This window comes from Hylobates moloch, unplaced genomic scaffold, assembly GCF_009828535.3.
Source record: "Hylobates moloch isolate HMO894 unplaced genomic scaffold, HMol_V3 SCAFFOLD_1, whole genome shotgun sequence".
NCBI classification, from domain to species: Eukaryota; Metazoa; Chordata; class Mammalia; order Primates; family Hylobatidae; genus Hylobates; species Hylobates moloch.
Window position 1 is genome coordinate 26,591,194 of NW_026652276.1, and position 24,138 is coordinate 26,615,331.

At 39.5% G+C, this 24,138-nt stretch overlaps 1 protein-coding gene across 20 annotated transcripts in view; it reads left to right on the top strand.

Annotated features, from left to right (window-relative positions):
• The window catches only part of FN1 (fibronectin 1), a 73,368-nt gene extending 52,010 nt beyond the window's left edge, over positions 1-21,358 (top strand). For 2 of the 20 annotated variants that reach the window (XM_032754592.2, XM_032754609.2), the window contains 15 exons: positions 1,106-1,375; positions 2,866-3,053; positions 3,922-4,009; positions 5,502-5,678; positions 6,463-6,552; positions 6,788-6,967; positions 8,757-8,846; positions 9,809-10,075; positions 10,169-10,275; positions 11,749-11,887; positions 14,194-14,358; positions 16,587-16,712; positions 17,232-17,338; positions 20,154-20,264; positions 20,592-21,358. In XM_032754592.2, the coding sequence (XP_032610483.1) occupies positions 1,106-1,375; positions 2,866-3,053; positions 3,922-4,009; positions 5,502-5,678; positions 6,463-6,552; positions 6,788-6,967; positions 8,757-8,846; positions 9,809-10,075; positions 10,169-10,275; positions 11,749-11,887; positions 14,194-14,358; positions 16,587-16,712; positions 17,232-17,338; positions 20,154-20,264; positions 20,592-20,663 (2,177 nt within the window). In that variant the 3' untranslated portion in view covers positions 20,664-21,358. Of the gene's footprint in view, positions 1-1,105; positions 1,376-2,865; positions 3,054-3,921; positions 4,010-5,501; positions 5,679-6,462; positions 6,553-6,787; positions 6,968-8,756; positions 8,847-9,808; positions 10,276-11,748; positions 11,888-14,193; positions 14,359-16,586; positions 16,713-17,231; positions 17,339-20,153; positions 20,265-20,591 lie in introns of all 20 variants that reach the window. The other 18 variants (XM_032754606.2, XM_032754594.2, XM_032754590.2 and 15 more) reach the window with 9 other exon arrangements.
• Positions 21,359-24,138: the final 2,780 nt, after the last annotated feature.

Below are 24,138 nucleotides of genomic sequence, written 5' to 3' on the forward strand. Positions count from 1 at the left end.
TCCATTTTCAAAGTCGAATTTTGTTCTTGGGTGTCTGAATGCCCGCCACATGTCTTTTGCAATTACACGTAGGGAAAGTGAACTTGTTGGTTAGTTTATGTCTTGAGCTGAGCCCTTTACGAACATCTTTTTTCCTTCTCGGTGCCAAGCAAGGAATTTACAGAGAAAGAAGTTGTGAAACTACCATAGTTAGTTGCTGTGCTTTGAATTTCTTTTGCTCAAATGGCCTCAGCGAAATCTTATTTGCCTATAGCAAATCTACAAAAAATTTTCCTAGACCGTCTTTTCTACAACTGGATGGTAAAGTTGATTGAAGTATACCTCATGTAGCTGTTACGTTTGGGGCATTTGAAGGGCTATGGCTGGACCAGAGTGTAATATAAATGCTTAATAGAGAGGGGAGAAGAAGAGAGTAATAACAATTATAGGGCTGGGCTCATGCCTGAAATCCCAGCATTTTGGGAGGCCAAGGCAGGTGGATCACGAGGTCAGCAGTTCGAGACCAGCCTGACCAACACGGTGAAACCCCATCTCTACTAAAAATACAAAAATTAGCCAGTCACGGTGGCATGCACCTGTAATCCCAGCTACTCAGGAGGCTGAGGCAGAGGAATCACTTGGACCTGGGAGGCAGAAGTTGCAGTGAGCTGAGATCACGCCACTGCACCCCAGCCTGGGTGATAGAGTGAGACTCCATCTCAAAAAAAAAAAAAACAATTATAACAATTTGAATCTGACATTGTAAATCAGCTTTACCACTTCCAAGGTATAGAAAATCCAGGTCTATGAGACTAACATCACATTGTAAAATCAAATCGTGGTAGAATATCTTTAAATTAATATAAATACATCCCCATTGTGGGGACATTTTGCAGGGTATCTGCTTATCTCACATACACCTATGTTTTAATAAGTGATGCAACATTGCATATTTTCTAAACCGAGAAAAATTAAGCAAGTGTTTAAGTGATTTTTCCTTTTGATAGTGGGTTAATTGGACTTCATCAAAGAAAATGGTATCTGCAAAACTGCTTTGCATGTTATAAAAATGCTTATTTCACAACTTGCTTTTCACATAACCTCTTACCATTAATTTGCCTAACAGACATTGATCGCCCTAAAGGACTGGCATTCACTGATGTGGATGTCGATTCCATCAAAATTGCTTGGGAAAGCCCACAGGGGCAAGTTTCCAGGTACAGGGTGACCTACTCGAGCCCTGAGGATGGAATCCATGAGCTATTCCCTGCACCTGATGGTGAAGAAGACACTGCAGAGCTGCAAGGCCTCAGACCGGGTTCTGAGTACACAGTCAGTGTGGTTGCCTTGCACGATGATATGGAGAGCCAGCCCCTGATTGGAACCCAGTCCACAGGTATATGGTTAATTGCACCACCAGGTGCCCATGGGAGCAGCGGCTTTATGCCCTACTGAATGAATTATACTTCACTGGGCTATTGATTCCCATGTAAGGGTGAAAAAAATTATTAGGAAAGATCCTCTTTAAAGAGGAATGGTAAGAAACAATAAAACTTAGGTGATATTTAAGTAAACAAGTCTGATAAAAAGAAATTTTGGAGTATCTTGGCTTATACACAAGACCATAAAGCAAGACAGTTGAAGAGGATACTAAAATTGTGGATTATTTTCTAAGCTCTGACTCCCTGTGATTACCCTCACTATGTATAAAGGAAAGAAGTTTGGCATCATAGAGCTTACTTATAAAAAGGAACCCAAACTCGGGCATTTCATAGCAGCATGATTCTGAGCACACATGGGTAAGACCTTTCTTCTCTGGTTAGATACCATGTGCTGGTGTATAATTAGCTTAAGTGATTGTGATTCAGACACATAGGAAACAATCAATAGGGCAATTGCTTTCCATAATACTTTATCTTCTTGTGCTTTATTTCTGAAGCAGAGTAGAATGCTGAAGATGTATCCTAGGGACAGCATAAACCCTAGAGGTGACAGTCTGTATTATTGCTTTTCGCTTCTCTTTTCTGCTTCTGTTGGGAGCCAGTTTTCTTCTTATGCCGCATTACAGAGAGAATGTCAAATTTAGCAGCCATATCTGCTGTAGGGTCCAAATAAAGAGACAATAAAAACATTATTCTCTCTTTTTTGGATGGAATACTGTGTGAAATGGTTATCCATACAAAGATACTTTATGTAGAAAAAGAAAAAGAAGGCCAGGTGCAGTGGCTCACACATGTAATCTTAGTGCTTTGGGAGGTGAAGATGGGAGCATTGACTGAGGCCAGGAGTTCACGATCAGCCTGGGCAATGAAGTGAGACCCTGTCTCTACAAAAAATATGAAAAAATTAGCCAGGTGTGGTGACAAATGCCTGTAGTCCCAGCTACTCAAGAGACTGAGATAGAGGATTGCTTGAGCCTACGAGTTCAAGGCTGCAGTGAGCTATGATAGCTCCACTGCACTGCAGCCTGGATGACAGAGTGAGACCATTTCTAAATTAATTAATTAAAAATTTTAAGAAAGAAAAAGGGCTATTGCTTATTTTTCCATACAAAAGTAAAATAAATCATAATGGCCAATAAGCCAATATAACTTTTTTTTTAAGGGAAAGCAAAAAAAACTTCTAAAACCTAAAATCTCTTAGAGTTTTGTCATTTACCCAAATGTTTTCAGTGATTCTGAGAATTGGTGGATATAAACACATTTCTCAGCAAACACTTTCTTCATTTTGCATCCCTTATTGTACTTTCTTGTACTGAATCTTTGCTTGACCAGGGAACCCACCTAACCCAACAAGAACAATCCATTCTACTTCTTGGAACTCACTTTATTTTCTTTTTTCCCCATTTCCTATAAGATAACCTCTAACCAATGACAATCCCGACAGCTATTCCTGCACCAACGGACCTGAAGTTCACTCAGGTCACACCCACGAGCCTGAGCGCCCAGTGGACACCACCCAATGTTCAGCTCACTGGATATCGAGTGCGGGTGACCCCTAAGGAGAAGACCGGACCAATGAAAGAAATCAACCTTGCTCCTGACAGCTCATCCGTGGTTGTATCAGGACTTATGGTAAGACATGACCATTGTTCATTGGAATAAAGATGGAGATCACCTCTAACACAGTTTCTAAGGTGGTAAAAATATAATATAATAAATCTAACTGTTCTTTTCCTCTGCATCAAATAATCTTATTGTAATTTTTATATCAACAGAATTCCTTTATGTTGACCTAAGTTTTCCAGATGACTATTGGGACAGAATTTTATAAATAGCTTGGGATTTTGTGCAGCTCTTTTAAGTGTATTGTGCTTATTTTAAAAGGTTGTAGGGGGCAATTTACATAACCATTGGTTGAATGCATAAATCGACTTAGTTATGCATTTTCTGAGCTCTGTTACCTTGGTAAAGAATATTTCACAGTTTGTACCAGTCTACCTTGACCCTACCCTCATTAGAACATTTTAAAATCCTTCTAGACATACATGCAGAAAACTGCTAGGAACCTAGGGGACTAATGTACCTCTTAACACAAGGCCAGTTTCAGGGGAAACTACAGAAAGAGGGTTCAGAGACAAAATGGAACATTCTCTTTGCCTCTCTATGATAAGGAAAAAATTATGATTTGCACCTGTCAGATCATAAAAAAGAAAAATATGCTAATACCCACTTTCCTCATTTTTTTACCAGCTTAGTTTAAGTATATAATCTATGGCTTACTTAAGCTTAACCGCTAAGAGCATTTTAAAATTGATAACTAAATATACTGATCACCTGCACTGTAGGAATGAAATTAATCTAGGAATTTTCAAGGTTGTGAGTTTTGCTGGTTTGTTTATTTTTTATTTTCTAACCATTGCATTTATCTAATGCTGTAGTGAAACTCCCTGGGTTTCAGTTGAGGACATTGCTAAAGCTCACCATGCCCTTATTTCTCTAGGTGGCCACCAAATATGAAGTGAGTGTCTATGCTCTTAAGGACACTTTGACAAGCAGACCAGCTCAGGGAGTTGTCACCACTCTGGAGAGTAAGTAACAAAATGTCTTCATATGGACAAACCTTCTGTATAGACAAAAATTAAAGAATGGTAAAGCAGCGGGGTTCAGTGGCTCATGTCTAAAATCCAAGCACTTTGGGAAGCTGAGGCGGGAGCGTCACTTGAGGCCAGGAGTTTGAGACCTACCCGGGCAACATAGCAAGGCCCTGTTTCTTAAAAAAATAAATAAAATAAATGATTTTTTAGATTTATATGTTAACAGTGGAATGAGTTCTAATTTGAAAATCGATTTGATTGCCTTTTTGATGCATGACTGTCATCTTTTATACTCCTTCAGAAAGGGGCCTACTGACCCATAAAATGGAATCACTTCATAAGCTTATAATGTTGATGTTATGGACTAGGACTGACATCTAGTTTATACTCTACTTGTTAGAATTTGTTTTCATAGAGCTAAGCTTGGGGAGACCCCACTGGTTTCTGCTATATCTTAACAATGCATATTAGGCCATTCTTGCTTTATTAGAAAGAAATACCTGAGACCGGGTAATTTCTAAAGAAAAGAGTCTTAATTGGCCCACAGGCCTGCAGGCTTTACAGGAAGCATGGTGCTGGTATCTTCTTGGCTTCTAGGGAGGCCTTGGGAAGCTTACTCATGGTGGAAGGCCAAGGGGGAGCAGGCACATCACATGGCTATGGCAAAAGCACGACCGAGAGAGAGAGAGAGAGAGAGTTGTGGGGGAGGACCTCACACATTTAAATGACCCAGTCTCTTGAGAACTCACTGTCATAAAGAGGGCACTAAGCCACAAGGAATCTGCCCCCATGATCCAAACACCTCTCACCAGGCCCCACCTCCAGCATTGGAGAATGCAACTCAACAGATATTTGGACAGGGACAAATATTCAAATTATATCACAGCACAGTAACCATTGGACAAAATCAGGCTTAGATTCTAGCCTTCTGTTTTATCAACACCTTGATGTATGCCTTTTCAAAAGTCAGGTGAAGTGTCAAAGTTTTATTGTTTATAAAAGAGGGATGGCATTGTACCTGTTGAGAGAAAATACAAAATACTTGCCGTAATATTAGACACACACACACTCTCACACACACACACACACACATACACACACACACACACACACATACACATAGTTGTTAGCTGGCCATGTTATTATAACTCCTACCAATCATATTTTTACATTATAATACATTAATAATTTTAATATTTATTGAAGTATTTGTAGATACTATAAAGCCAGCCCTGGGAACCACTGGTAGTATCTATAAAGCTTTTCAGTTCTTCAAAATAAAATGTCTGAGAGGTAGACATTTTCATATTTTGTAATTACAGTTGACCTTTCTCTCTGAATGCCAAAGGAGATAATCTACACATTACTAGTTATATATTTCTTGAAATGGATGAATTTGATATATACCAAGGAAATGTTTTAAAATAACAAAACTTTACATGGATGACCCAAGCAGGCACTAATCTCTAGCTATGCTCCTGTGCAGATGTCAGCCCACCAAGAAGGGCTCGTGTGACAGATGCTACTGAGACCACCATCACCATTAGCTGGAGAACCAAGACCGAGACGATCACTGGCTTCCAAGTTGATGCTGTTCCAGCCAATGGCCAGACTCCAATCCAGAGAACCATCAAGCCAGATGTCAGAAGCTATACCATCACAGGTCAGGGAACTCACTGCACTAACCACATTTGTTAACAAATATCCACAATGTAAACAGGCTTATTAATTGTTCTACGACCCACAATGATAAAATTTATTTTCAGTGTTATCATAATCACCCAGTTTTAGAACGTTATTTTCATGCTATGATCAGAAATAGTTTTGTCCTTTGAATGCCTGATTTCGTGTAATATTTGTCATGGAAGTGGTATAAGTTTCAATCAACAAGTTTGATCTTTCATCATTGTGCCCTTTCTTATTTAAAAAATTATAACATAAGGTTTAAAACTAAAAGAAATAAAAAATAGTGATGTATAGATCTTAGCATTAGTATAGATTAAAAGGCATAGTTAATATAAAAGTAAACAATACTACTTAATAAAGATCAAAATTGTAACCAAAGAATATTCAATATCTGAGGTCTTTTTTAGCTTTTTAAAATTGTGATTCCAAGGCTCAATTATTGACCATCTGATTACGGTAAAGAGAAAACCTCAATAAGTGGCTGCTCCCCATTCTGCAAGAGGGCCTCTTCCAACATAGCATTTTTGCTTTCCAGAATTTACTTTAGCCAGTGTCCTTGTCTGCATCAGTGATTCACTTTCGAGATACGTTTCTTGTTAACAGTTAACATCCATACCATGCTCTACTTTTCAAATGTGGACCACTTTGGTAGTCTATATAAACATGGGATGACAGAAGAACCCAGAAAAATTGAGGCTAGCCTGAGAATTCTCCTAGTAAAAAGCAAGAACTGGTAAAAATCATCTCTTCTCAAATCCCAGGTTTACAACCAGGCACTGACTACAAGATCTACCTGTACACCTTGAACGACAATGCCCGGAGCTCCCCTGTGGTCATCGACGCCTCCACTGGTAACTATACTTTCTACTAGAGAAATGCCTCTGACTTGTATGCAGTCAGTATCATGAACTCAAAAAATAAATGTGAGGCGGATATTTTTGTATTATAGATTCCAGAGAATCCTTTTTCCAGTTTACAGTATTCTCAGATTCCTTTAAGTGTGTTTAGAAGGACTCGGAAGAAAAGTGTGGGAGTAATTTTCTTGGTTATTTGCCTTCTTAGAGACTTAATTTTGTTTTCTTTCAGCCATTGATGCACCATCCAACCTGCGTTTCCTGGCCACCACACCCAATTCCTTGCTGGTATCATGGCAGCCGCCACGTGCCAGGATTACCGGCTACATCATCAAGTATGAGAAGCCTGGGTCTCCTCCCAGAGAAGTGGTCCCTCGGCCCCGCCCTGGTGTCACAGAGGCTTCTATTACTGGTATTGCTGCTTCCATGCTGTCATTTTCCTTCTTACTACCTAGGACACATGAAGTCCTTAGCAAACTCCCACGCCGTCTTTGATACTGTGTCATGAGAATGCGAAACTCTGTTCCTGATAACCTCAAAAAACATTCTCTGTGTAGGAGTGGTAAAGCTTAATACATCCCAAAAGGCATGAGTGAAGGAAAATGCAATTTCAAGACTGTCCTAATGGCATGACGAGACTCATGTTTTCCTTTTGCTGCAAGTTTGCCAGATACCTGTCAATTCAGTCCTGGAGAAAGATATTTTTCAAAGCATACTAGCTGATTGTGATTCTGTCATTACTCTCAGCTCTCCATAGATATGGCAATCTTGCAGGACTTGCCAGAGCACCACCTGCCATTGACCTTGTGGACCACTATCACAGGATAGGTCTTGAGGCAGAGCAATCCCAACCACCCACATTGGAAGAATGCCTGGAATGGGGAATAAGAGGTTGGCTACCTCGGTGGGAAAGACTATAAGCCTCTAGTATTATTTTTGCCTAAGAGATGAAATATTTAAACTATGTGTATTAGTCTGTTTTCATACTGCTATAAAGAGGTTTAATTGACTCACAGTTCCTCATGGCTGGGGAGGCCTCAGAAAATGTACAATCATGGTGGAAGGGAAAGCAGGCATGTCTTACATGGCAGCAGGAGAGAGAAGCACAAAGGAGGAACCTGCAGATACTTACCAAACTATCAGATCTTGTGAGAACTATCATGAGAACAGCCTGGGGGAATCACGCCATGATCCAATCACCTCCTTTCCTCAATACATGGGGATTACAATTCCAGATGTTGGATGCAGACACAGAGCCAAACCATATCAGTCTGTATAGAGTATCACCTGGACTTTAAAATTCCCACAGAACATACAGACCTTAGAAGGAGACACTGGCTTTTTAGAATTGGGGGGAACAGGAAAATAGAAGCAGACATGAGAGGAATTGAACTAGACACTTCCCAGAGGCTGCACAAACACTGGCCAATCTCTCCTACCCTTCACTTGCCTTTAGTTTCACTTTTCATTGATCTGCCACTGAGGACTGCTTGGTTATTAGGCCTAAGTAGATTCATGCATATAATCTGCAGGACTGTCTTTCAAATTTATATTCCAGTGGTAGTACATGATGCTGATAGATTTTCTTAAATTCAAAAAGGCAAATAAGACCACATGTAAAAAGAATACCCTGGAAAGGCCGGGCGCGGTGGCTCATGCCTGTAATCCCAGCACTTTGGCAGGCCGAGGCAGGCAGATCACAAGGTCAGGAGATCGAGACCATCCTGGCTAACACAGTGAAACCCCGTCTCTACTAAAAATACAAAAAAAGAATTAGCCAGGCGTGGTGATGGGCGTCTGTAGTCCCAGCTACTCAGGTGGCTGAGGCAGGAGAATGGCTGAACTCAGGAAGTGGAGCTTGCAGTGAGCCGAGATCGCACCACTGCACTCCAGCCTGGGCAACAGAGTGAGACTCCGTCTTAAAAAAAAAAAAAAAAAAAAGAATACCCTGGAAAAGTTAGCCAAAGAGTGTCTATTCAGGTGTCAGATATGACAGTAAGATAATTAACTTGCGAAGTGGACTTTATATGCAGGATATTTGGGTGTTTATGGAGGAAAAGTGAAGTCGATTTTACCTTCAAGAGGCCAACAGCCAGCTGGAGAGGAAGTGCCTGCTCCCAGTAGCGTCTGCTGGTGAGACCAACTTCCACTTGACTAGCTGAGCCCATTGACATAATGTGATGGTTCTATTCTCCCTTCAGGCCTGGAACCGGGAACCGAATATACAATTTATGTCATTGCCCTGAAGAATAATCAGAAGAGCGAGCCCCTAATTGGAAGGAAAAAGACAGGTAAGAGTATCTTGCAGGTAACAAGGAGAAAGTTAGGACAAAACTAATAACAAATGAGCAATCTTGCAATATGAAAAGGTTCTCCATGTTTTGATGCATTTCTTGTGATTTTTTTTCTAACAGCATAGGGTATATATTGCATTCTTTAATAGGAGGAATAATTTAACATACTGCAGAGTTTGGTTTTATTTTTTTTCTTTACTACAGCCACTCAATATAAAGCCTTGTTATTCGCCTTTTAAAAATTCAAACAAGATGTTAAAATGTAAAACCAAGTTGCTATCATTGCTCTTCTCTTATACCTTCTGTTGAATTTTAAAATGTTTCCTTTTTTAAAGGAGGGAGAGAAACCTCTCACATTTATCTCTATTTGGTTTCTACAACTTAGAGCTAAATAATGTCTTTTGCATCCAGTTTCAGTTAATTTCAAGAAAATGCTGTATTTGTGATAGGAAAATTTTAAAAATGAGCATGTGTGTTTTATCTATTTTTACCATTTCAAACCATGAAAAACTGTTGAGCCAAACCTCTGTAATTCTCATACTTATGACACTGATATGATTAGTCTGGATTCTACTTCCTACAACTTGCTTCTCAAATTTAAAAAAGAAAGAAAGAGAAAGACTGCACATTTCAGTTCCATTAGGTTTAATTTGAGCAGAGGCAGCTTCTATTCTTTAAACAGCTCAGCTCTGTTCTTTAAACAGCTCAGCGGTTTAAAGCTGTGTGTATGATAAATTCATACTAACACTTTTTTCTTTCTAAACTATAAAGAAACCTTTGAGAAAAATCCTAAAGATTTCTTTCTGGAAAAAGTGTTTTGTGATCTCAGAACTGCTCATTTTCTGGTGACTTTTATCAAATTGATGAAGTCATTGTTGCCTGAATCGATTATTATCATTGCTGCTACTTCCTGGAGCTTAATGCACTTTGCTTTTTTGGCTCTAACCTCTCTTGGCTAGACGAGCTTCCCCAACTGGTAACCCTTCCACACCCCAATCTTCATGGACCAGAGATCTTGGATGTTCCTTCCACAGTTCAAAAGACCCCTGTCATCACCCACCCTGGGTATGACACTGGAAATGGTATTCAGCTTCCTGGCACTTCTGGTCAGCAACCCAGTGTTGGGCAACAAATGATCTTTGAGGAACATGGTTTTAGGCGGACCACACCGCCCACAACGGCCACCCCCATAAGGCATAGGCCAAGACCATACCCGCCGAATGTAGGTGAGGAGATCCAAATTGGTCACATCCCCAGGGAAGATGTAGACTATCACCTCTACCCACATGGTCCGGGACTCAATCCAAATGCCTCTACAGGACAAGAAGCTCTCTCTCAGACAACCATCTCATGGGCCCCATTCCAGGACACTTCTGAGTACATCATTTCATGTCATCCTGTTGGCACTGATGAAGAACCCTTACAGGTAATTAATTTTTCTCTTCACTTCTCATGGGGCAGCACAGAAAGGAGTAAGTTAGGTAACTGAAGTGACCAGCCCTTGGATAAAAAGTGGCTTCATGGTCAGGTGTGATGGCTCACCCCTGTAATCCCAGCACTTTGGGAGGCCGAGGCAGGTGGATCATTTGAGGTCAGGAGTTCAAGACCAGCCTGGCCAACATGGTGAAACCTCGTCTCTTGAAAAAAAAAAAAAAAGTGGCTTCGCTTCTAGAACCACTTAGAAGATGGCACATTTAAGCCCTGCTTTTTTTTTTTTTTAAATCCCAATATGGCTCTACTTTGGAGGACATACCAGAGAGTCACTAGCTTTTATTTCATAGAGAAAATGAAGCTATTTCTATTATTCTCACACATTTGAGGTTCTTTTTGAGTAAGATAGACAAAGAGATGATTCTAGAGAAGAAAAATATTCTACCTGAACTTCCATTTGTGTGCAGAAGTCTAAAACACTACCTTTACGATTTGTCCTTGAAGAACCCCACTATCTACAATATGTCTAAAGAAAAAAAAAAAAACAGGTGAAGCTGTGCCTAGCAGCTGATAAGTGATTGATTCTCTAAAACTTATATTCTTTAATTTGTGTTGACAGTATCAAATTTTTTTTTTCCCCGAGACAGAGTCTTGCTCTGTGGCCCAGGCTGGAGTGCAGTGGCATGATCTCGGCTCACTGCAACCTCTGCCTCCCAGGTTCAAGCGATTCTCCTGCCTCAGCCTCCCAAATAGCTGGGATTACAAGCATGTGCCACCACACCGAGCTAATTTTTGTAATTTTAGTAGAGACGGGGTTTCACAATGTTGGCCAGGATGGTCTCGATCTCCTGACCTCATGATCCGCCCGCCTTGGCATCCCAAAGTGCTGGGACTACAAGCATGAGCCACCCACTACACCCGGCCCACTGACAGTATCAATTTTTTTGTGTTGTTACTTTTAGAAAGTGGCAGAATTTAAAAACTGACAATACTGTAGGAAATTTATGAGCTTAGAAACATGAGTTTGAAGATTTGCCCAACTGTTTTAAGGACGCCACACTGGGGTCAGATGTCACCTGGAGGAGGATGACTGTGTCTCCCATATAGTGCAGTGTCCAGGTTTTATGTGAAGCAAACATGGCCAGGGCTTCCAGAGGGCTTATGCAGACCTGCGACTGAAGCAAGATCAAGGGCAGGCCGTCTCTAGTATTGTCAAGGGCTCCTGGTAACTACGGAGCACATAGGTAGATTGTTGGCAGGAAAATCTGGCAGGAATGATAGCCCGTATCCTTGTTCCATTTCTCTCGTCAGCTGGTTAGGACCACTATACCCTCCCTGTTTTTTTTGTTTTTTGTTTTTTGTCTTCCTTTGCTTTGTTTAAACAGTGAGGGTTATTGGTAAGAGGAGAGCCCATGTCATTCCTCACTATAATGCTTTCTCTCTGCTTTGGATGTACCGATAATTGCAGTTCAGGGTTCCTGGAACTTCTACCAGTGCCACTCTGACAGGCCTCACCAGAGGTGCCACCTACAACATCATAGTGGAGGCACTGAAAGACCAGCAGAGGCATAAGGTTCGGGAAGAGGTTGTTACCGTGGGCAACTCTGGTATGTAAACACGTATTATTTAGACACAGGCTCCCCTCTGCTCTACACCAGAGATGGGCTTTTCTGTTGACTGTACCTTTGTTCCCACTGTCCTTTTATCTTTGGGATTTAATGCAACACACCAACATGAAATACATGAGCAACTTTATATTAAATTAATCTCTCCCCCACCTCCTGCCATATCCTGTTGTCTTCATAAAATGCATACGTAATTGACAAGACTCTCAAATGGTGATATGATTACAGATCTAGAAGGGACTTCAAATATTATTTAGTACAACACTGAGTCCTTACTTGTGAGTATCTGAGTTGATATAGGGCACAGATTTCCTGATGTCTTTTCCCAGACCCTCTCCATCTCACCATGCTGCTGTCCTCTTGAGTGATTAGATACTGAAACGATTACCTATAAAGAAAATACCCCTTCTGCAGACATGGGGACAGTTGGCTTTTGCTCCTGATACAAAATGCTACCAACACTGTGCATTTCTGTCTGCAGAGAATGTTATTCCAATGTTAATCCATTTTTCCAATGTTATTTCCATTTTTTTCCGATGTTATTTCCATTTTTTTTCTGACAATATAGGTCAAAAGCTTCTATAGAGGTTAAAAGATCATTGACTCTTCTTTGTAGCACCTGGGAAATCCTTTCAAATCAGTAGTGTGCCACCTGGCTGCTCAATTTGCAGCAGCTGAAGATTCACCAAGGCACATGAGATAGGGGATAATCAAAACCGTGAATCCCAAATCTTCCAAGAGGAGAGTTCTCTACTCCACACCAACAGGGAGTGCTAAGTCCTGTCTTTGCCAAGTGACAGATTTTATTCCTAAGGCCAGTTGCTTAATTTTAGCCTCTTCCCTCATCTGATAGAAGACTGTGCTACTTTACATGTATAAATTCCTGTGAATTAAGCAGTTGAGCATTTGGCTGGAGAGAGGTTGGGAGGAGATTATTTTGTGTTTGTTGTATTACATAACCACAGTAACGCTTATCTTTGCCTTTTGTGGTTTTACTAGTAGAATGCCATGTGAACAGAATTTTCAAGAGCAAAAAGGTCTTTGTGCTTTTCTAAGTCATTTTTTTTTTTTTTTTTTTTTTTTTAAAGAGTCCATCTCTTTAACTTTAGTTAGGATGGAATTTTAACTCCTGGCTCTTTTGAGTATAGAAACCCCTAGTAACAATTTAAGTTCCTTCCATTTTTCTTTTAAATTCCTTATTCCCAGCAGCAGTATTCTACATTCTAACCAGGTTCTCCCAGCTTTGAGACGTCTCAGACTTACCAGCTCTCCAAAACGCTATTATCTTCAAGGGTGATGCCTTTGAAAAATTAGGCACCTCAAATATCTACTGCTTTTGAGCTTTTGAGTTTTGCACTGTAAAAAGAAAAATACACAGTGGGATTTTAAGTCAAAGTAAATTAGTTTATTTAATTTTTAGGGAATAATTTGAAGCATGCTTTGTTTGCATAGATTTTTTTAAAATAAGCTTTTCCAAATCATAAACAGATAAGATCTTAGGTAACATGAAAAGACTCCCTTACTTATTCCTAAATCGTCTGTATTCCAAGGGCATTTTCTTATTTGGAACAGTTGACCTCATTGATAAAGCGGTCTCACTACTATAATAACAAGGTCCAAAATATGGGCTTTCTGCACTGTTATGCAAAAATTACAATAATAAAAGTGAAAATTACATTATAATGGTATATTAAAATGCTAAGACTTTTGCATTATAAGCAAAAGACAGCCTTTAATAATTATTCTTTATTTAGTGAACACTTTCTAAGTCTTGGAAAAGGGTCAATGTTTTGAATTCACGACCTTATATAATCTTCACAAGATTCCCCAGGAGGTATAGATATTTTTATTATTACCCTAGTATTGCAGATGAGGGAAGCAAGGCAGAGCGATGTTAAATAGCTAGCCCAAGGTCACTCAGGTACCAATGGAGAGGCATCACTAGGCTTTGCATCCCACTAAAGTTCTCAACTAGCTTAAATTGCCTCAAGATCTGTTCCATGTTCTATAAAGTAGTTTCAACATAAATGGCAATTATTTTAGAAACAAGGGAAAAATAAAATATGGGCTTCCTGTTGGATGCCTGTGACAGGCATCTAACCATGGTTTTTACATCTAACCATGGTTTTTTAGAGCAGTTAATGCCTTGATAGGACAGATGAATGCCTCTTAATCCTCCTGGAATTTTTGTTTAGATTAAGTCATTGTATACAACCATTCTGTTTTCTTCTTACGGTCCAAATCGATTAATAAGATGTCTCTCTTTGCTTTTTCTTCCTTTTCTTCAGTCAACGAAGGCTTGAACCAACCTACAGATGACTCGTGCTTTGACCCCTACACAGTTTCCCATTATGCCGTTGGAGATGAGTGGGAACGAATGTCTGAATCAGGCTTTAAACTGTTGTGCCAGTGCTTAGGCTTTGGAAGTGGTCATTTCAGATGTGATTCATCTAGTGAGTAGTTGCTTTGTCCATCCACTTGCGTGTTCGTCTCCTCAAGTTCCATGCATGCACTCATGTGCCAAGGAAGCATGTTTGGAAAACACAGGTTCTTCCAAACATGAAGCAAACAAGGGAATACTGTTTGACTCGAAGTAATATTTTGCATCATAGAAAAATGATGGGAAATTTTACTTGTTGGACATGGCTTCATTTCAAGGGTTGTATGCCAATACAACTATTAATTAAACATAAGATTATGGTGCTAATTTGATTTTTGAAATTTTCTGTGAAAACAAATTAATAAAGACTTTTGGAACCAGGTCTAATTAAGAGTATTAGAGACACAGAGAAACCTCAAATCTCTTTTAATCTTCAGTGTTGAGTGAGATCAGAGGTGAACATTTAGACTCAAAAACACTGTCTCCTTCAACATAAACCAAACATGCACGTATCATAGTACCCATGCACACACTTTTGCATCACACACATAGCCCAAGTAGCTTGAATGTTGCAGAAATATAAAAGAAAAAACAGATAATCTGCTTTTAGATAATTAAAAATCAACTTGAATTGATAAATGTTTGATTTTCAAATTCTAATAGGTTTTAATTTTCAAATTTTTTAACTTAAAATGTGCCTAGGAAATATCTATTATGCTTTGAGATTTAGGATTAGAATTTATAAACCTTTCATTTATTCTTTGTGTTTAGGAGATGTGATGATTATTGACAATTGGTTCATTTTTATAGGTGTTGACCGTTATGCCTATAAATAAGCCTCTTATAGACATACAGGAATCATATCCTGTGGAATTAGAATATAAGACTTGGTAAAAAAGATTTTCAAAGTATTTTACTTAACTTGTATACTTGAAATCATTTAATCCAGACTGAAGTTGTAAAAGCCAGCCAATGTTTTCAATATAGACTTCCATGTTTGACCATCTGGAAATGAAAAACACTAAAAACATCATATGCTGTTTAGGAGCTGGAAATTTTAATATTTGACTTCAAGTAGGTGGTTTTTAACTCCTGAAATCGAACTACATTTAAGTTTGTATGTTTATTACCTGTTTGAGCACTTAGGTGCAATTGTGGGAGCAGGGGATGTCAAGTTCATTTATGTGACTCTTTGGCTCAACTTACATAATCTTTGTTTTGATATCATAGTTGTCTAATTATTTTACTTTGTAGCTTAAGGCAGGCTGAATTGTTGATAAAATGGAAAAAGTAGTATATTGTTATATAAGCTTCTGAGGCGTTTTGTTGTATAAGCCCTAGAGGTTAAAAAGTCATCTCTTATGTATAGTAGTTAAAGGCATATAACTGTGACTTTTAGATATTCCACAGAACCAGACTTATTTGATGTGGATAATAACCAATGATTTAGCATTTTGTTTGCTTTTGTTTTGTTTTATCCAGGTTCATTTTTTTACTCTTCCCATGTACACGAAACAGGTGGTGGCATGTAGAGATCAGCTGATCCTTGTTTTTGGTTAATTGAACTACTTTGTATCCAGGGTTTCTGCAAATCCAAAAGTGATTTTTCATCTAGGATCTATTCCTAACGGTCTACTCCAATCCCACTTTAGTTTTCCACAATTTTAAATCTTAATAGTGAGAATTCAAATGAAAGTCATTTCATTTGACTATTCTGATGACATGATTGTGGCAGAATAAATTGGGTCTTAAAATGCCCTAGAAAATGGTAAATGATAAAAAATAATATTTTAATATTCAACCAAAGAAATGGCCCATTGGCCAGGCGTGGTGGCTCACACCTGTAATGCCAGCACTTTGGGAGGCCGAGGCGGGCGGATCACCTGAGCTCAGGAGTTTGAGACCAGCCTACCCAACATGGTAACACCCCATCTCTACAAAAAATACAAAAAAAAAAAATTAGCATTGTGGGGAGTGCCTGTAATCCCAGCTACTGAGGAGGCTGAGGCAGGATAACTGCATGAACCCAGGAGATGGAGGTTGCAGTGAGCCGAGACTGCACCACTTCACTCCAGCCTGGGTGACAGAGCAAGACTCTGTCTCAAAAAAAATAAATAAATAAAAAGTAAATAAATAAATAGAATAAAATAAATGGCCCATTATAGGGGTTTGTATCTTTAACTTGCTATTTCTTCCAGATCGTGGTTCTGAAGACCCTGTGACACGTCCCAGTTCACCTACTGTCTTGTGAGTCAGAATATACAAATAACCTTTTGGTCCTGACTTTCCCCACCCCTACAGAATGGTGCCATGACAATGGTGTGAACTACAAGATTGGAGAGAAGTGGGACCGTCAGGGAGAAAATGGCCAGATGATGAGCTGCACCTGTCTTGGGAATGGAAAAGGAGAATTCAAGTGTGACCCTCGTAAGTCATCACAGATCATTTTTAGTGCCTTATTAAGCATTCTCACTTTCATTATCAAGCTGTAACTCTCATTCACAGAAATGATTGGAGACTTTAGGTCTCCTTGAGGAGTGAACAGTGGGTTTCTTAATCTTTTGATTTGGGAAACTGGAGACAAGCTTCAAAAATGAGTCATGATTTAATGTTATTACAGGACATTTTAGCACTTTTCCAACCTGAGTATTTTGACCATTATCTGCAGTAAAATGCTACAAAGAAGCTTTACTGGTCTGTAGATTCAACTTTTAAAATATGATTTCCATCTTCCCATTGGACCCTTTCCAGTGTATTACGTCTAATTTTTGGAAATGCCACCCTAAGATCTGTATAGTAGTACTTCTCTTATGGATGATTCACATAAATATGTGGAATTTGTGCTGTGATGATACAAATTTAGGACAGAAATAGAACCCACCCCTAGATCAAGTTTGCAGTATTGTTCTCAGCTTACGCGTGCATCTGTCTTGTGTCTATATGCAGATGAGGCAACGTGTTATGATGATGGGAAGACGTACCATGTAGGAGAACAGTGGCAGAAGGAATATCTCGGTGCCATTTGCTCCTGCACATGCTTTGGAGGCCAGCGGGTAAGACCGGATGTGCCAGGCTCCCTGCAAGTTAGATAAGATAAAGTGTGGGCTCCTGCGAGGATGTGTCGTACACACAGGAGTGGCAGAGACCCTTCGGAAGTATTAAAATACCACATTTCCTGTTGGCATACAGCTGCTGACATAGAGCTCTAGAGTAGCTCTGTCTACCTTACATGCCATTCAGCCATTCATTCTTTCTATTACTCTTAGTAGAAAGAATGAATGGCATGTAAAGTACCAAAGACACAAGAATTGAGTCATTCTTAATAGCAATACCTGTCATTTATACGATGTTAGAATCATTTTCCTAAGCTCCCTGGCATGTCAGAGAGAGATACTATTTATACTGAGAAAAAGTGAAGCAGAGATACTATTCAAATTAATTAGTGGTAAATAGAATGTGTTTCATTTCAGCCGGTTCTCCCCATCCTGGGCAGCCTGAGACCCTCCCCTCCCCTACTATTCTCAGGCTGCTTCTATTTTTCAGCGAAGTGTTAAGTGCAGTGTAGCTCTAGGCCTCCAGCTCCATTCTGATGGACAGGTATCCCCATGGCAACGTTGTTAAATATTTTGAATAATATCTCAGATGTAAGAAAATGCCACTTCTTTTACCCTCTCTCTTGATTCAGAACAGATCCTTGTTGTAGGTCTAGCACTGTGCTAAGTAGTATAGGAAAAACAGAGGAAATGAGAAATGGCTTGGCTCTTAATGATATAGTTGAAGATGTTAAATTAGCATACATTTCGAAGTCAAGCTAATTAAATTCTAAGAGGGTCTGACAAATACAGTTCTGGGTAGGCTGGAATTAGCAAGAAAGAAAAGCATCAACTGGCTGAGGTTTACAATGGCTAAGGTTTAGTTGGGAGGGGAGAAAGCAGAGAGACAGAAAGCACACCCCCTGGGATAGAAAGGAGCTGGCCCAGGTGGGCTTTGCTGAGCCAACCCTCTGCCTGCTATCTTCTGGTAAGAAATTAGATGGAAAGAAATGTCTTATGGAGGGCCTTGGCAACCCATTATTTAAGCCAGTACTTCTCAACCATTTCTAAAATATGCCCAGTATAACAAAAAATAAGCCTTTCTCTAATGCGATTTGAAGTTTCAAAATGAAATTATGTGTAACTCAAAAGCAATGGAACGTGACAGCCCTTTGTTTTCAATGAAGACATGCCCTCCCAGCAACTCCCCAAATCCTGGTGGGTGAGGGGTGTGCTTCACACTCAAGGGTGAGACTCATTGGTTAATGCCAAATGCATTAACCAATTACAGGTATCCAAGATGCAAAGAAACACGATGGAAAATAGTCTTTGGCAAAATTAATCTTTAGGAAAATTAATCTGGCAGCAGGGGTGTTCAGGGGCCTGTCTTGGCCCCACCAGGGGCAGCCCATGGAAACTACTATGATCTTGTTTCACCCCCAGTGATTACATGGGGAGGGAGGTGCTCCCAATTCTGATGGAGGAGAATTAGAGATTGGAATTTAGATTGAATTCAGTATCTCTCTCTCTCTCTCTCCCCCGTTAACACACTTACAACGACTGTGATCATATGACCTTAGAACTCAGTCATTCTGGTATAAAACTGTGTGATGGAGAATGAATTTGCTGGGAAGTTGATTTTGGTCTCACTTCAGCATCTTCTCATTATTTATGCACATGAAACCTTTCATGTGTGACACTCTATTCTCAAGTAGAGTGCTAAATGAAACATTTAAGACAGGAGTGGAAACTTCACTTTCTCATATGAAAGCAAGATTCAATGATTCTGTAAGGAGGTAGTCACGGGTATTGTGTTAGGTATTAAGGGGCATATGTGCTTAAACAGAGAAATATGTCTAAAATACTTAAATTCTAATTTAAAAAGAAAGCGATTGTATTATTTAGGGCTGCATTTTAGTTGTAAGAAAAAAGTCCAACTCAAGTTAAGCAAAAATGGCCCACCTAATGGAACAGTCCGAAGACCCACCGGCTTCAAGGGCTGCTCCAGCAATGGCGCCCGGAGTCCCTCTTGCTCCGCGTGCCTTCCCACGCACTGGCTTCATGCTTCAGTGGGGTCTCCGCTGATGGTGCCATTGATGACTGACCTCCATGAGCTTGCTTTACCCCCTCCCAGCTTAAGAACAGTAGTGAAAGAGAACGTGTCTCCTCCCATTTCCAGCAAAAACTTCAGGCAGGAGCCTCACTGGCTCAGCTTGGTCCCGTTTCCATCTCCCATGCCATCTCTGGCCAAGTGACAGGCTACCATGTCACTGCCTAGGGAAGTTTAGGAAGAGTGGCAAAGTGGTGCATTAGAAAGAACATGGCTGGGGTCACCCCACCTCCTGGGCGGCAGGCACACTCCACCAGTGGTCCACTGTGTGACTTCCCTGCTCCCTCTAAGCAAGTCACTCCTCTCCTCTGGGTCTGTTTCCTCACCTATAAAATGAGAATGCTTCTTCATGTGATCTCAAGTCCCTTTTAAAATCGCTAGGATTCTTTGAAAACCTTTTCTATCATCTAGTGCAGAGAACTTGTTGAGGAAGTTGGGATTGAAACGAGCCTCAGCAGATGGGTAAGGTTTGAATAGGAAGAGAAGACACATTTCAGGAGAAAGAAACAACATAGAGAGACAGATGTAGGTATAAGATATGGTAATAAGCCAAAATGTATTCTGAGAGTGAGTTATAAATGCATGAAATCATCATCAAAGCTTCCTTAGTGATTAACTGCTTATATTTTGCCAGTGCATAAGATGTGAAATTTTTCTTAAACACTAAATTACGATGTCCTCCGGTTATCATAAATCCCATTTGACTTCATGTCTCTACTCTCTCAGGGCTGGCGCTGTGACAACTGCCGCAGACCTGGGGGCGAACCCAGTCCCGAAGGCACTACTGGCCAGTCCTACAACCAGTATACTCAGAGATACCATCAGAGAACAAACACTGTAAGTGCATTAGCACCATGAGTGTGTTCCCTCATACTAGACAGTCTCTTTCTACAGGTATCTTTCTTCAGAATGAACGAAATATTTTAATTTCTTTAAAAAATTCATAAATGACTTAAGTGAAACACTGTATTCCATAATATAGTTTGTTGTAATTTACTTAACTCTTGAACATCTCCTATTGCCCAGTATGCTGCTAGGTTCTTGAAACTAGGGAGAAATATTATCCTATCTATAAGCAGCTGTCATGAGTCCCCACCTCCCCGCTTTTTCTGTACACTTTACAGTATTTGCCACTAATTTTTTTTCCTTCTTCTTTTTTAACAGAATGTTAATTGCCCAATTGAGTGCTTCATGCCTTTAGATATACAGGCTGACAGAGAAGATTCCCGAGAGTAAATCTTTCCAATCCAGAGGAACAAGCATGTCTCTCTGCCAAGATCCATCTAAACTGGAGTGATGTTAGCAGACCCATCTTAGAGTTCTTGTTTCTTTCTTAAGCCCTTTGCTCTGGAGGAAGTTCTCCAGCTTCAGCTCAACTCACAGCTTCTCCAAGCATCACCCTGGGACTGTCCTGAGAGCTTTCTCATAAATGAGGGCTGCACATTGCCTGTTCTGCTTCCAAGTATTCAGTACAGCTCAGTATTTTAAATGAAGTGATTCTAACTTGTGATTTGGTTTGGGATCAATAGGAAAGCATATGCAGCCAACCAAGATGCAAATGTTTTGAAATGATATGACCAAAATTTTAAGTAGGAAAGTCACCCAAACACTTCTGCTTTCACTTAAGTGTCTGGCCCACAATACTGTAGGAACAAGCGTGATCTTGTTACTGTGATATTTTAAATATCCACAGTACTCGCTTTTTCCAAATGATCCTAGTAATTGCCTAGAAATATCTTTCTCTTACCTATTATTTATCAATTTTTCCCAGTATTTTTATACGGAAAAAATTGTATTGAAAACACTTAGTATGCAGTTGATAAGAGGAATTTGGTATAATTATGGTGGGTGATTATTTTTTATACTGTATGTGCCAAAGCTTTACTACTGTGGAAAGACAACTGTTTTAATAAAAGATTTACATTCCACAACTTGAAGTTCATCTATTTGATAATAAGACACCTTCGGGGGAAATAATTCTTGTGAATGTTCTTTTTCAATTCAGCAAATATTTGAAAATCTATGATGTGCAAGTCTCTAGTTGTTTATTTATTTCAGTCCAAGATTTTCTAAGTCAGTTGCTACAAAAACTGATTCGTTTTTGTCACTTCATCTCTTCACTAATGGAGATAGCTTTACATTTTCTGCTTTAATAGATTTAAGTAAGTGGACCCAAATATTTATTAAAATTGCTAGTTTACCCTTCAGAAGTATAACAGAAATAATCTTTAGTTGCTCTTTTCTAACCATTGTAATTCTTCCCTTCCTCCCTCCACCATTCCTTCCTTTATTGAATAAACCTCTGTTCAAAGAGATTGCCTGCAAGGAAAATAAAAATGACTAAGATATTAAAAGTATTTGAATAGTATAATATGGAGGAGTTTTATCTTAGGGAAACCCCATGGTATGATAACCCCCATCTAACATGTCTTACTTTGGGTCAACTGACACTTCTAGCATGGCTTGATAAACTCCCAGCTAAACAGTTTGTTTACTCCTGATCTGTAAAGGTCATTTCTTTTTCAATTTAACATTGAGGAAACAAACTTTGGGATTGAATTTGACATTCAGGCCAGGTGCAGTGGCTCACACCTCTAATCCCAGCACTTTGGGAGGCTGAGGCAGGTGGATCACCTGAGGTCAGGAGTTTGAGACCAGCCTGGCCAACATGGCGAAACCCTGTCTCTATTAAAAATACAAGTATTACCAGGCGTGGCGGTGGGTGCCTTTGGTCCCAGCTACTCAGGAAGCTGAGGTAGAAGAATGGCTTGAACCCAGAAGGCGGAGGTTGCAGTGAGCTGAGATTGTGCCACTGAACTCCAGCATGGGGGACAAAGCAAGACTCCATTTCAAAAAACATAAATAAATAAATGTGACATTCAGAATAGTGAATAGTGGAAATGCAAATAATTATTAGTAAAAAATTAGTTCATAATAAACAAGACATGCAAAGCACTTTTTAAATATACTATTGTACAATGAAAGAAGGTATTTCAATAAATACCTGGCAAAGAATATTAAAACTAAATACAGAAAGATACTTCATGTTCATTTGAAAAAAAAAAAAAAAAAAAACACTAACTCCCATTTGAATTGATTTACAGTTTATAAAATGCTCTGACATTTAGCTATCACATTTAGGGGAGGTTTTAGAGCTTAATTTTACAGGGAATGAGGTTTCCTTCGTGAAATACAGACCCAGCCCCTGGACTTCTATTTATTACTGATCTTTAAGCTTTATCAGCCCAATAGTCACCAAGAGAGCTGCTCTGTATGTTTTTTAAAAATCACAAAGTACAAAATAAAGGTGATATTAAATGACTGTCTCACATGTCGGTCATCACTGCACCCTGGAGAGAGAACGTCATCTCGATGCCAATCTACACACTGTGGGAAGGGACAACCCCCTGAGACACATGTGCTGCAAAAAGTAAGCTGATGCCTCCATATTCATAGGTGAGCTGGTAAAGCAGGCCCTTCATCTGAATCTTGCTTAAAGCCTTGATATCTAAAAACATAAGAGCAGCTTTGGGTTGAGACTGATGATGCTTCAAACCACTTGCCTAACTACAAACCTAAAAATATTTACCCTAAAATGCAGTGTAAGGGCCGGGAAGGGTGGTTCACACCTGTAATCCCAGTACTTTGAGAGGCCGAGGTGGGAGGGTTGCTTGAGCTCAGGAGTTCAAGGCCAGTCTGGGTAACATACTGTCTCTACAAAAAATAAAACAATTAGCCAGGCATGGTGGCACATGCCTGTGGTCCCCCTAACTCGGGAGGCTGAGACAGGAGAATCATTTGAACCCAGAAGGCGGAGGTTGCAGCGAGCCAACATTGTGCTATTGCACTCCAGCCTGGGCGACATAGTGAGACTTCGTCTCAAAAATAAACATTAAAAAAAATGCAGTTTAGGCAAATCCAGTTGGACTGTATTAACTAATGGATAGCAAGCCCCTTTACTTTTATGTTGAAATGTAAAAAACCTCAAGTTCCCCACTTATAAGGTCAGGAAAAATGCCACCTTTTCCAAAATGTCTGTTGGAGTCTCCAAAGTAATACATTAAATTTATGAAGTAAACGAATAGCAAATTCAACACATTTACATGGCCTTTTCTTTTAGCATCACAATGCAAGAATGATAAAACTTTCTTTTGTACTGACTATTTCTCAGCAAATAGTATAGTATAATTTTGTCTTGGGGAAACCCCATAGTATGATAACCCCAATCTAACGCGTCTTACTTTGTGTCAGCTGACACTTTTAGCATGGCTTGATAAGCTCCCAGCTCAACAGTTTGTTTACTCTTGATCTCAAACAGGAGAACCAACTATTTCCAAAGATCTTTTGCCATTTTTATTGATTCAGGTTACTGCTTCCCCCGAGAATTGTTTTAAGCAGGCAAGATTGAAAAGGCATTACTAAAAGAAAAATCTGTATTTAGGCAAGATATCAACAATTCAAGAAAAATTAGGTAAAATTAGTAAATATTAATCAGACTGTAAAAAGAAGTATCATCGTTTTAAAGTTTTACATTGCCTTGCTACACTTGATTTGTAATAAAATGTATTGTTACATTTTATATTGTTTTCAGCTATAATAATCTAAGTGAAATATGCAAATAAGTCTGTATAATAACATCGCTATACACCTGTAGGGCACCCTTTCTATGGAGGTGAATAAAGAAATGATCAGGGGGAAATTACAAGTACAG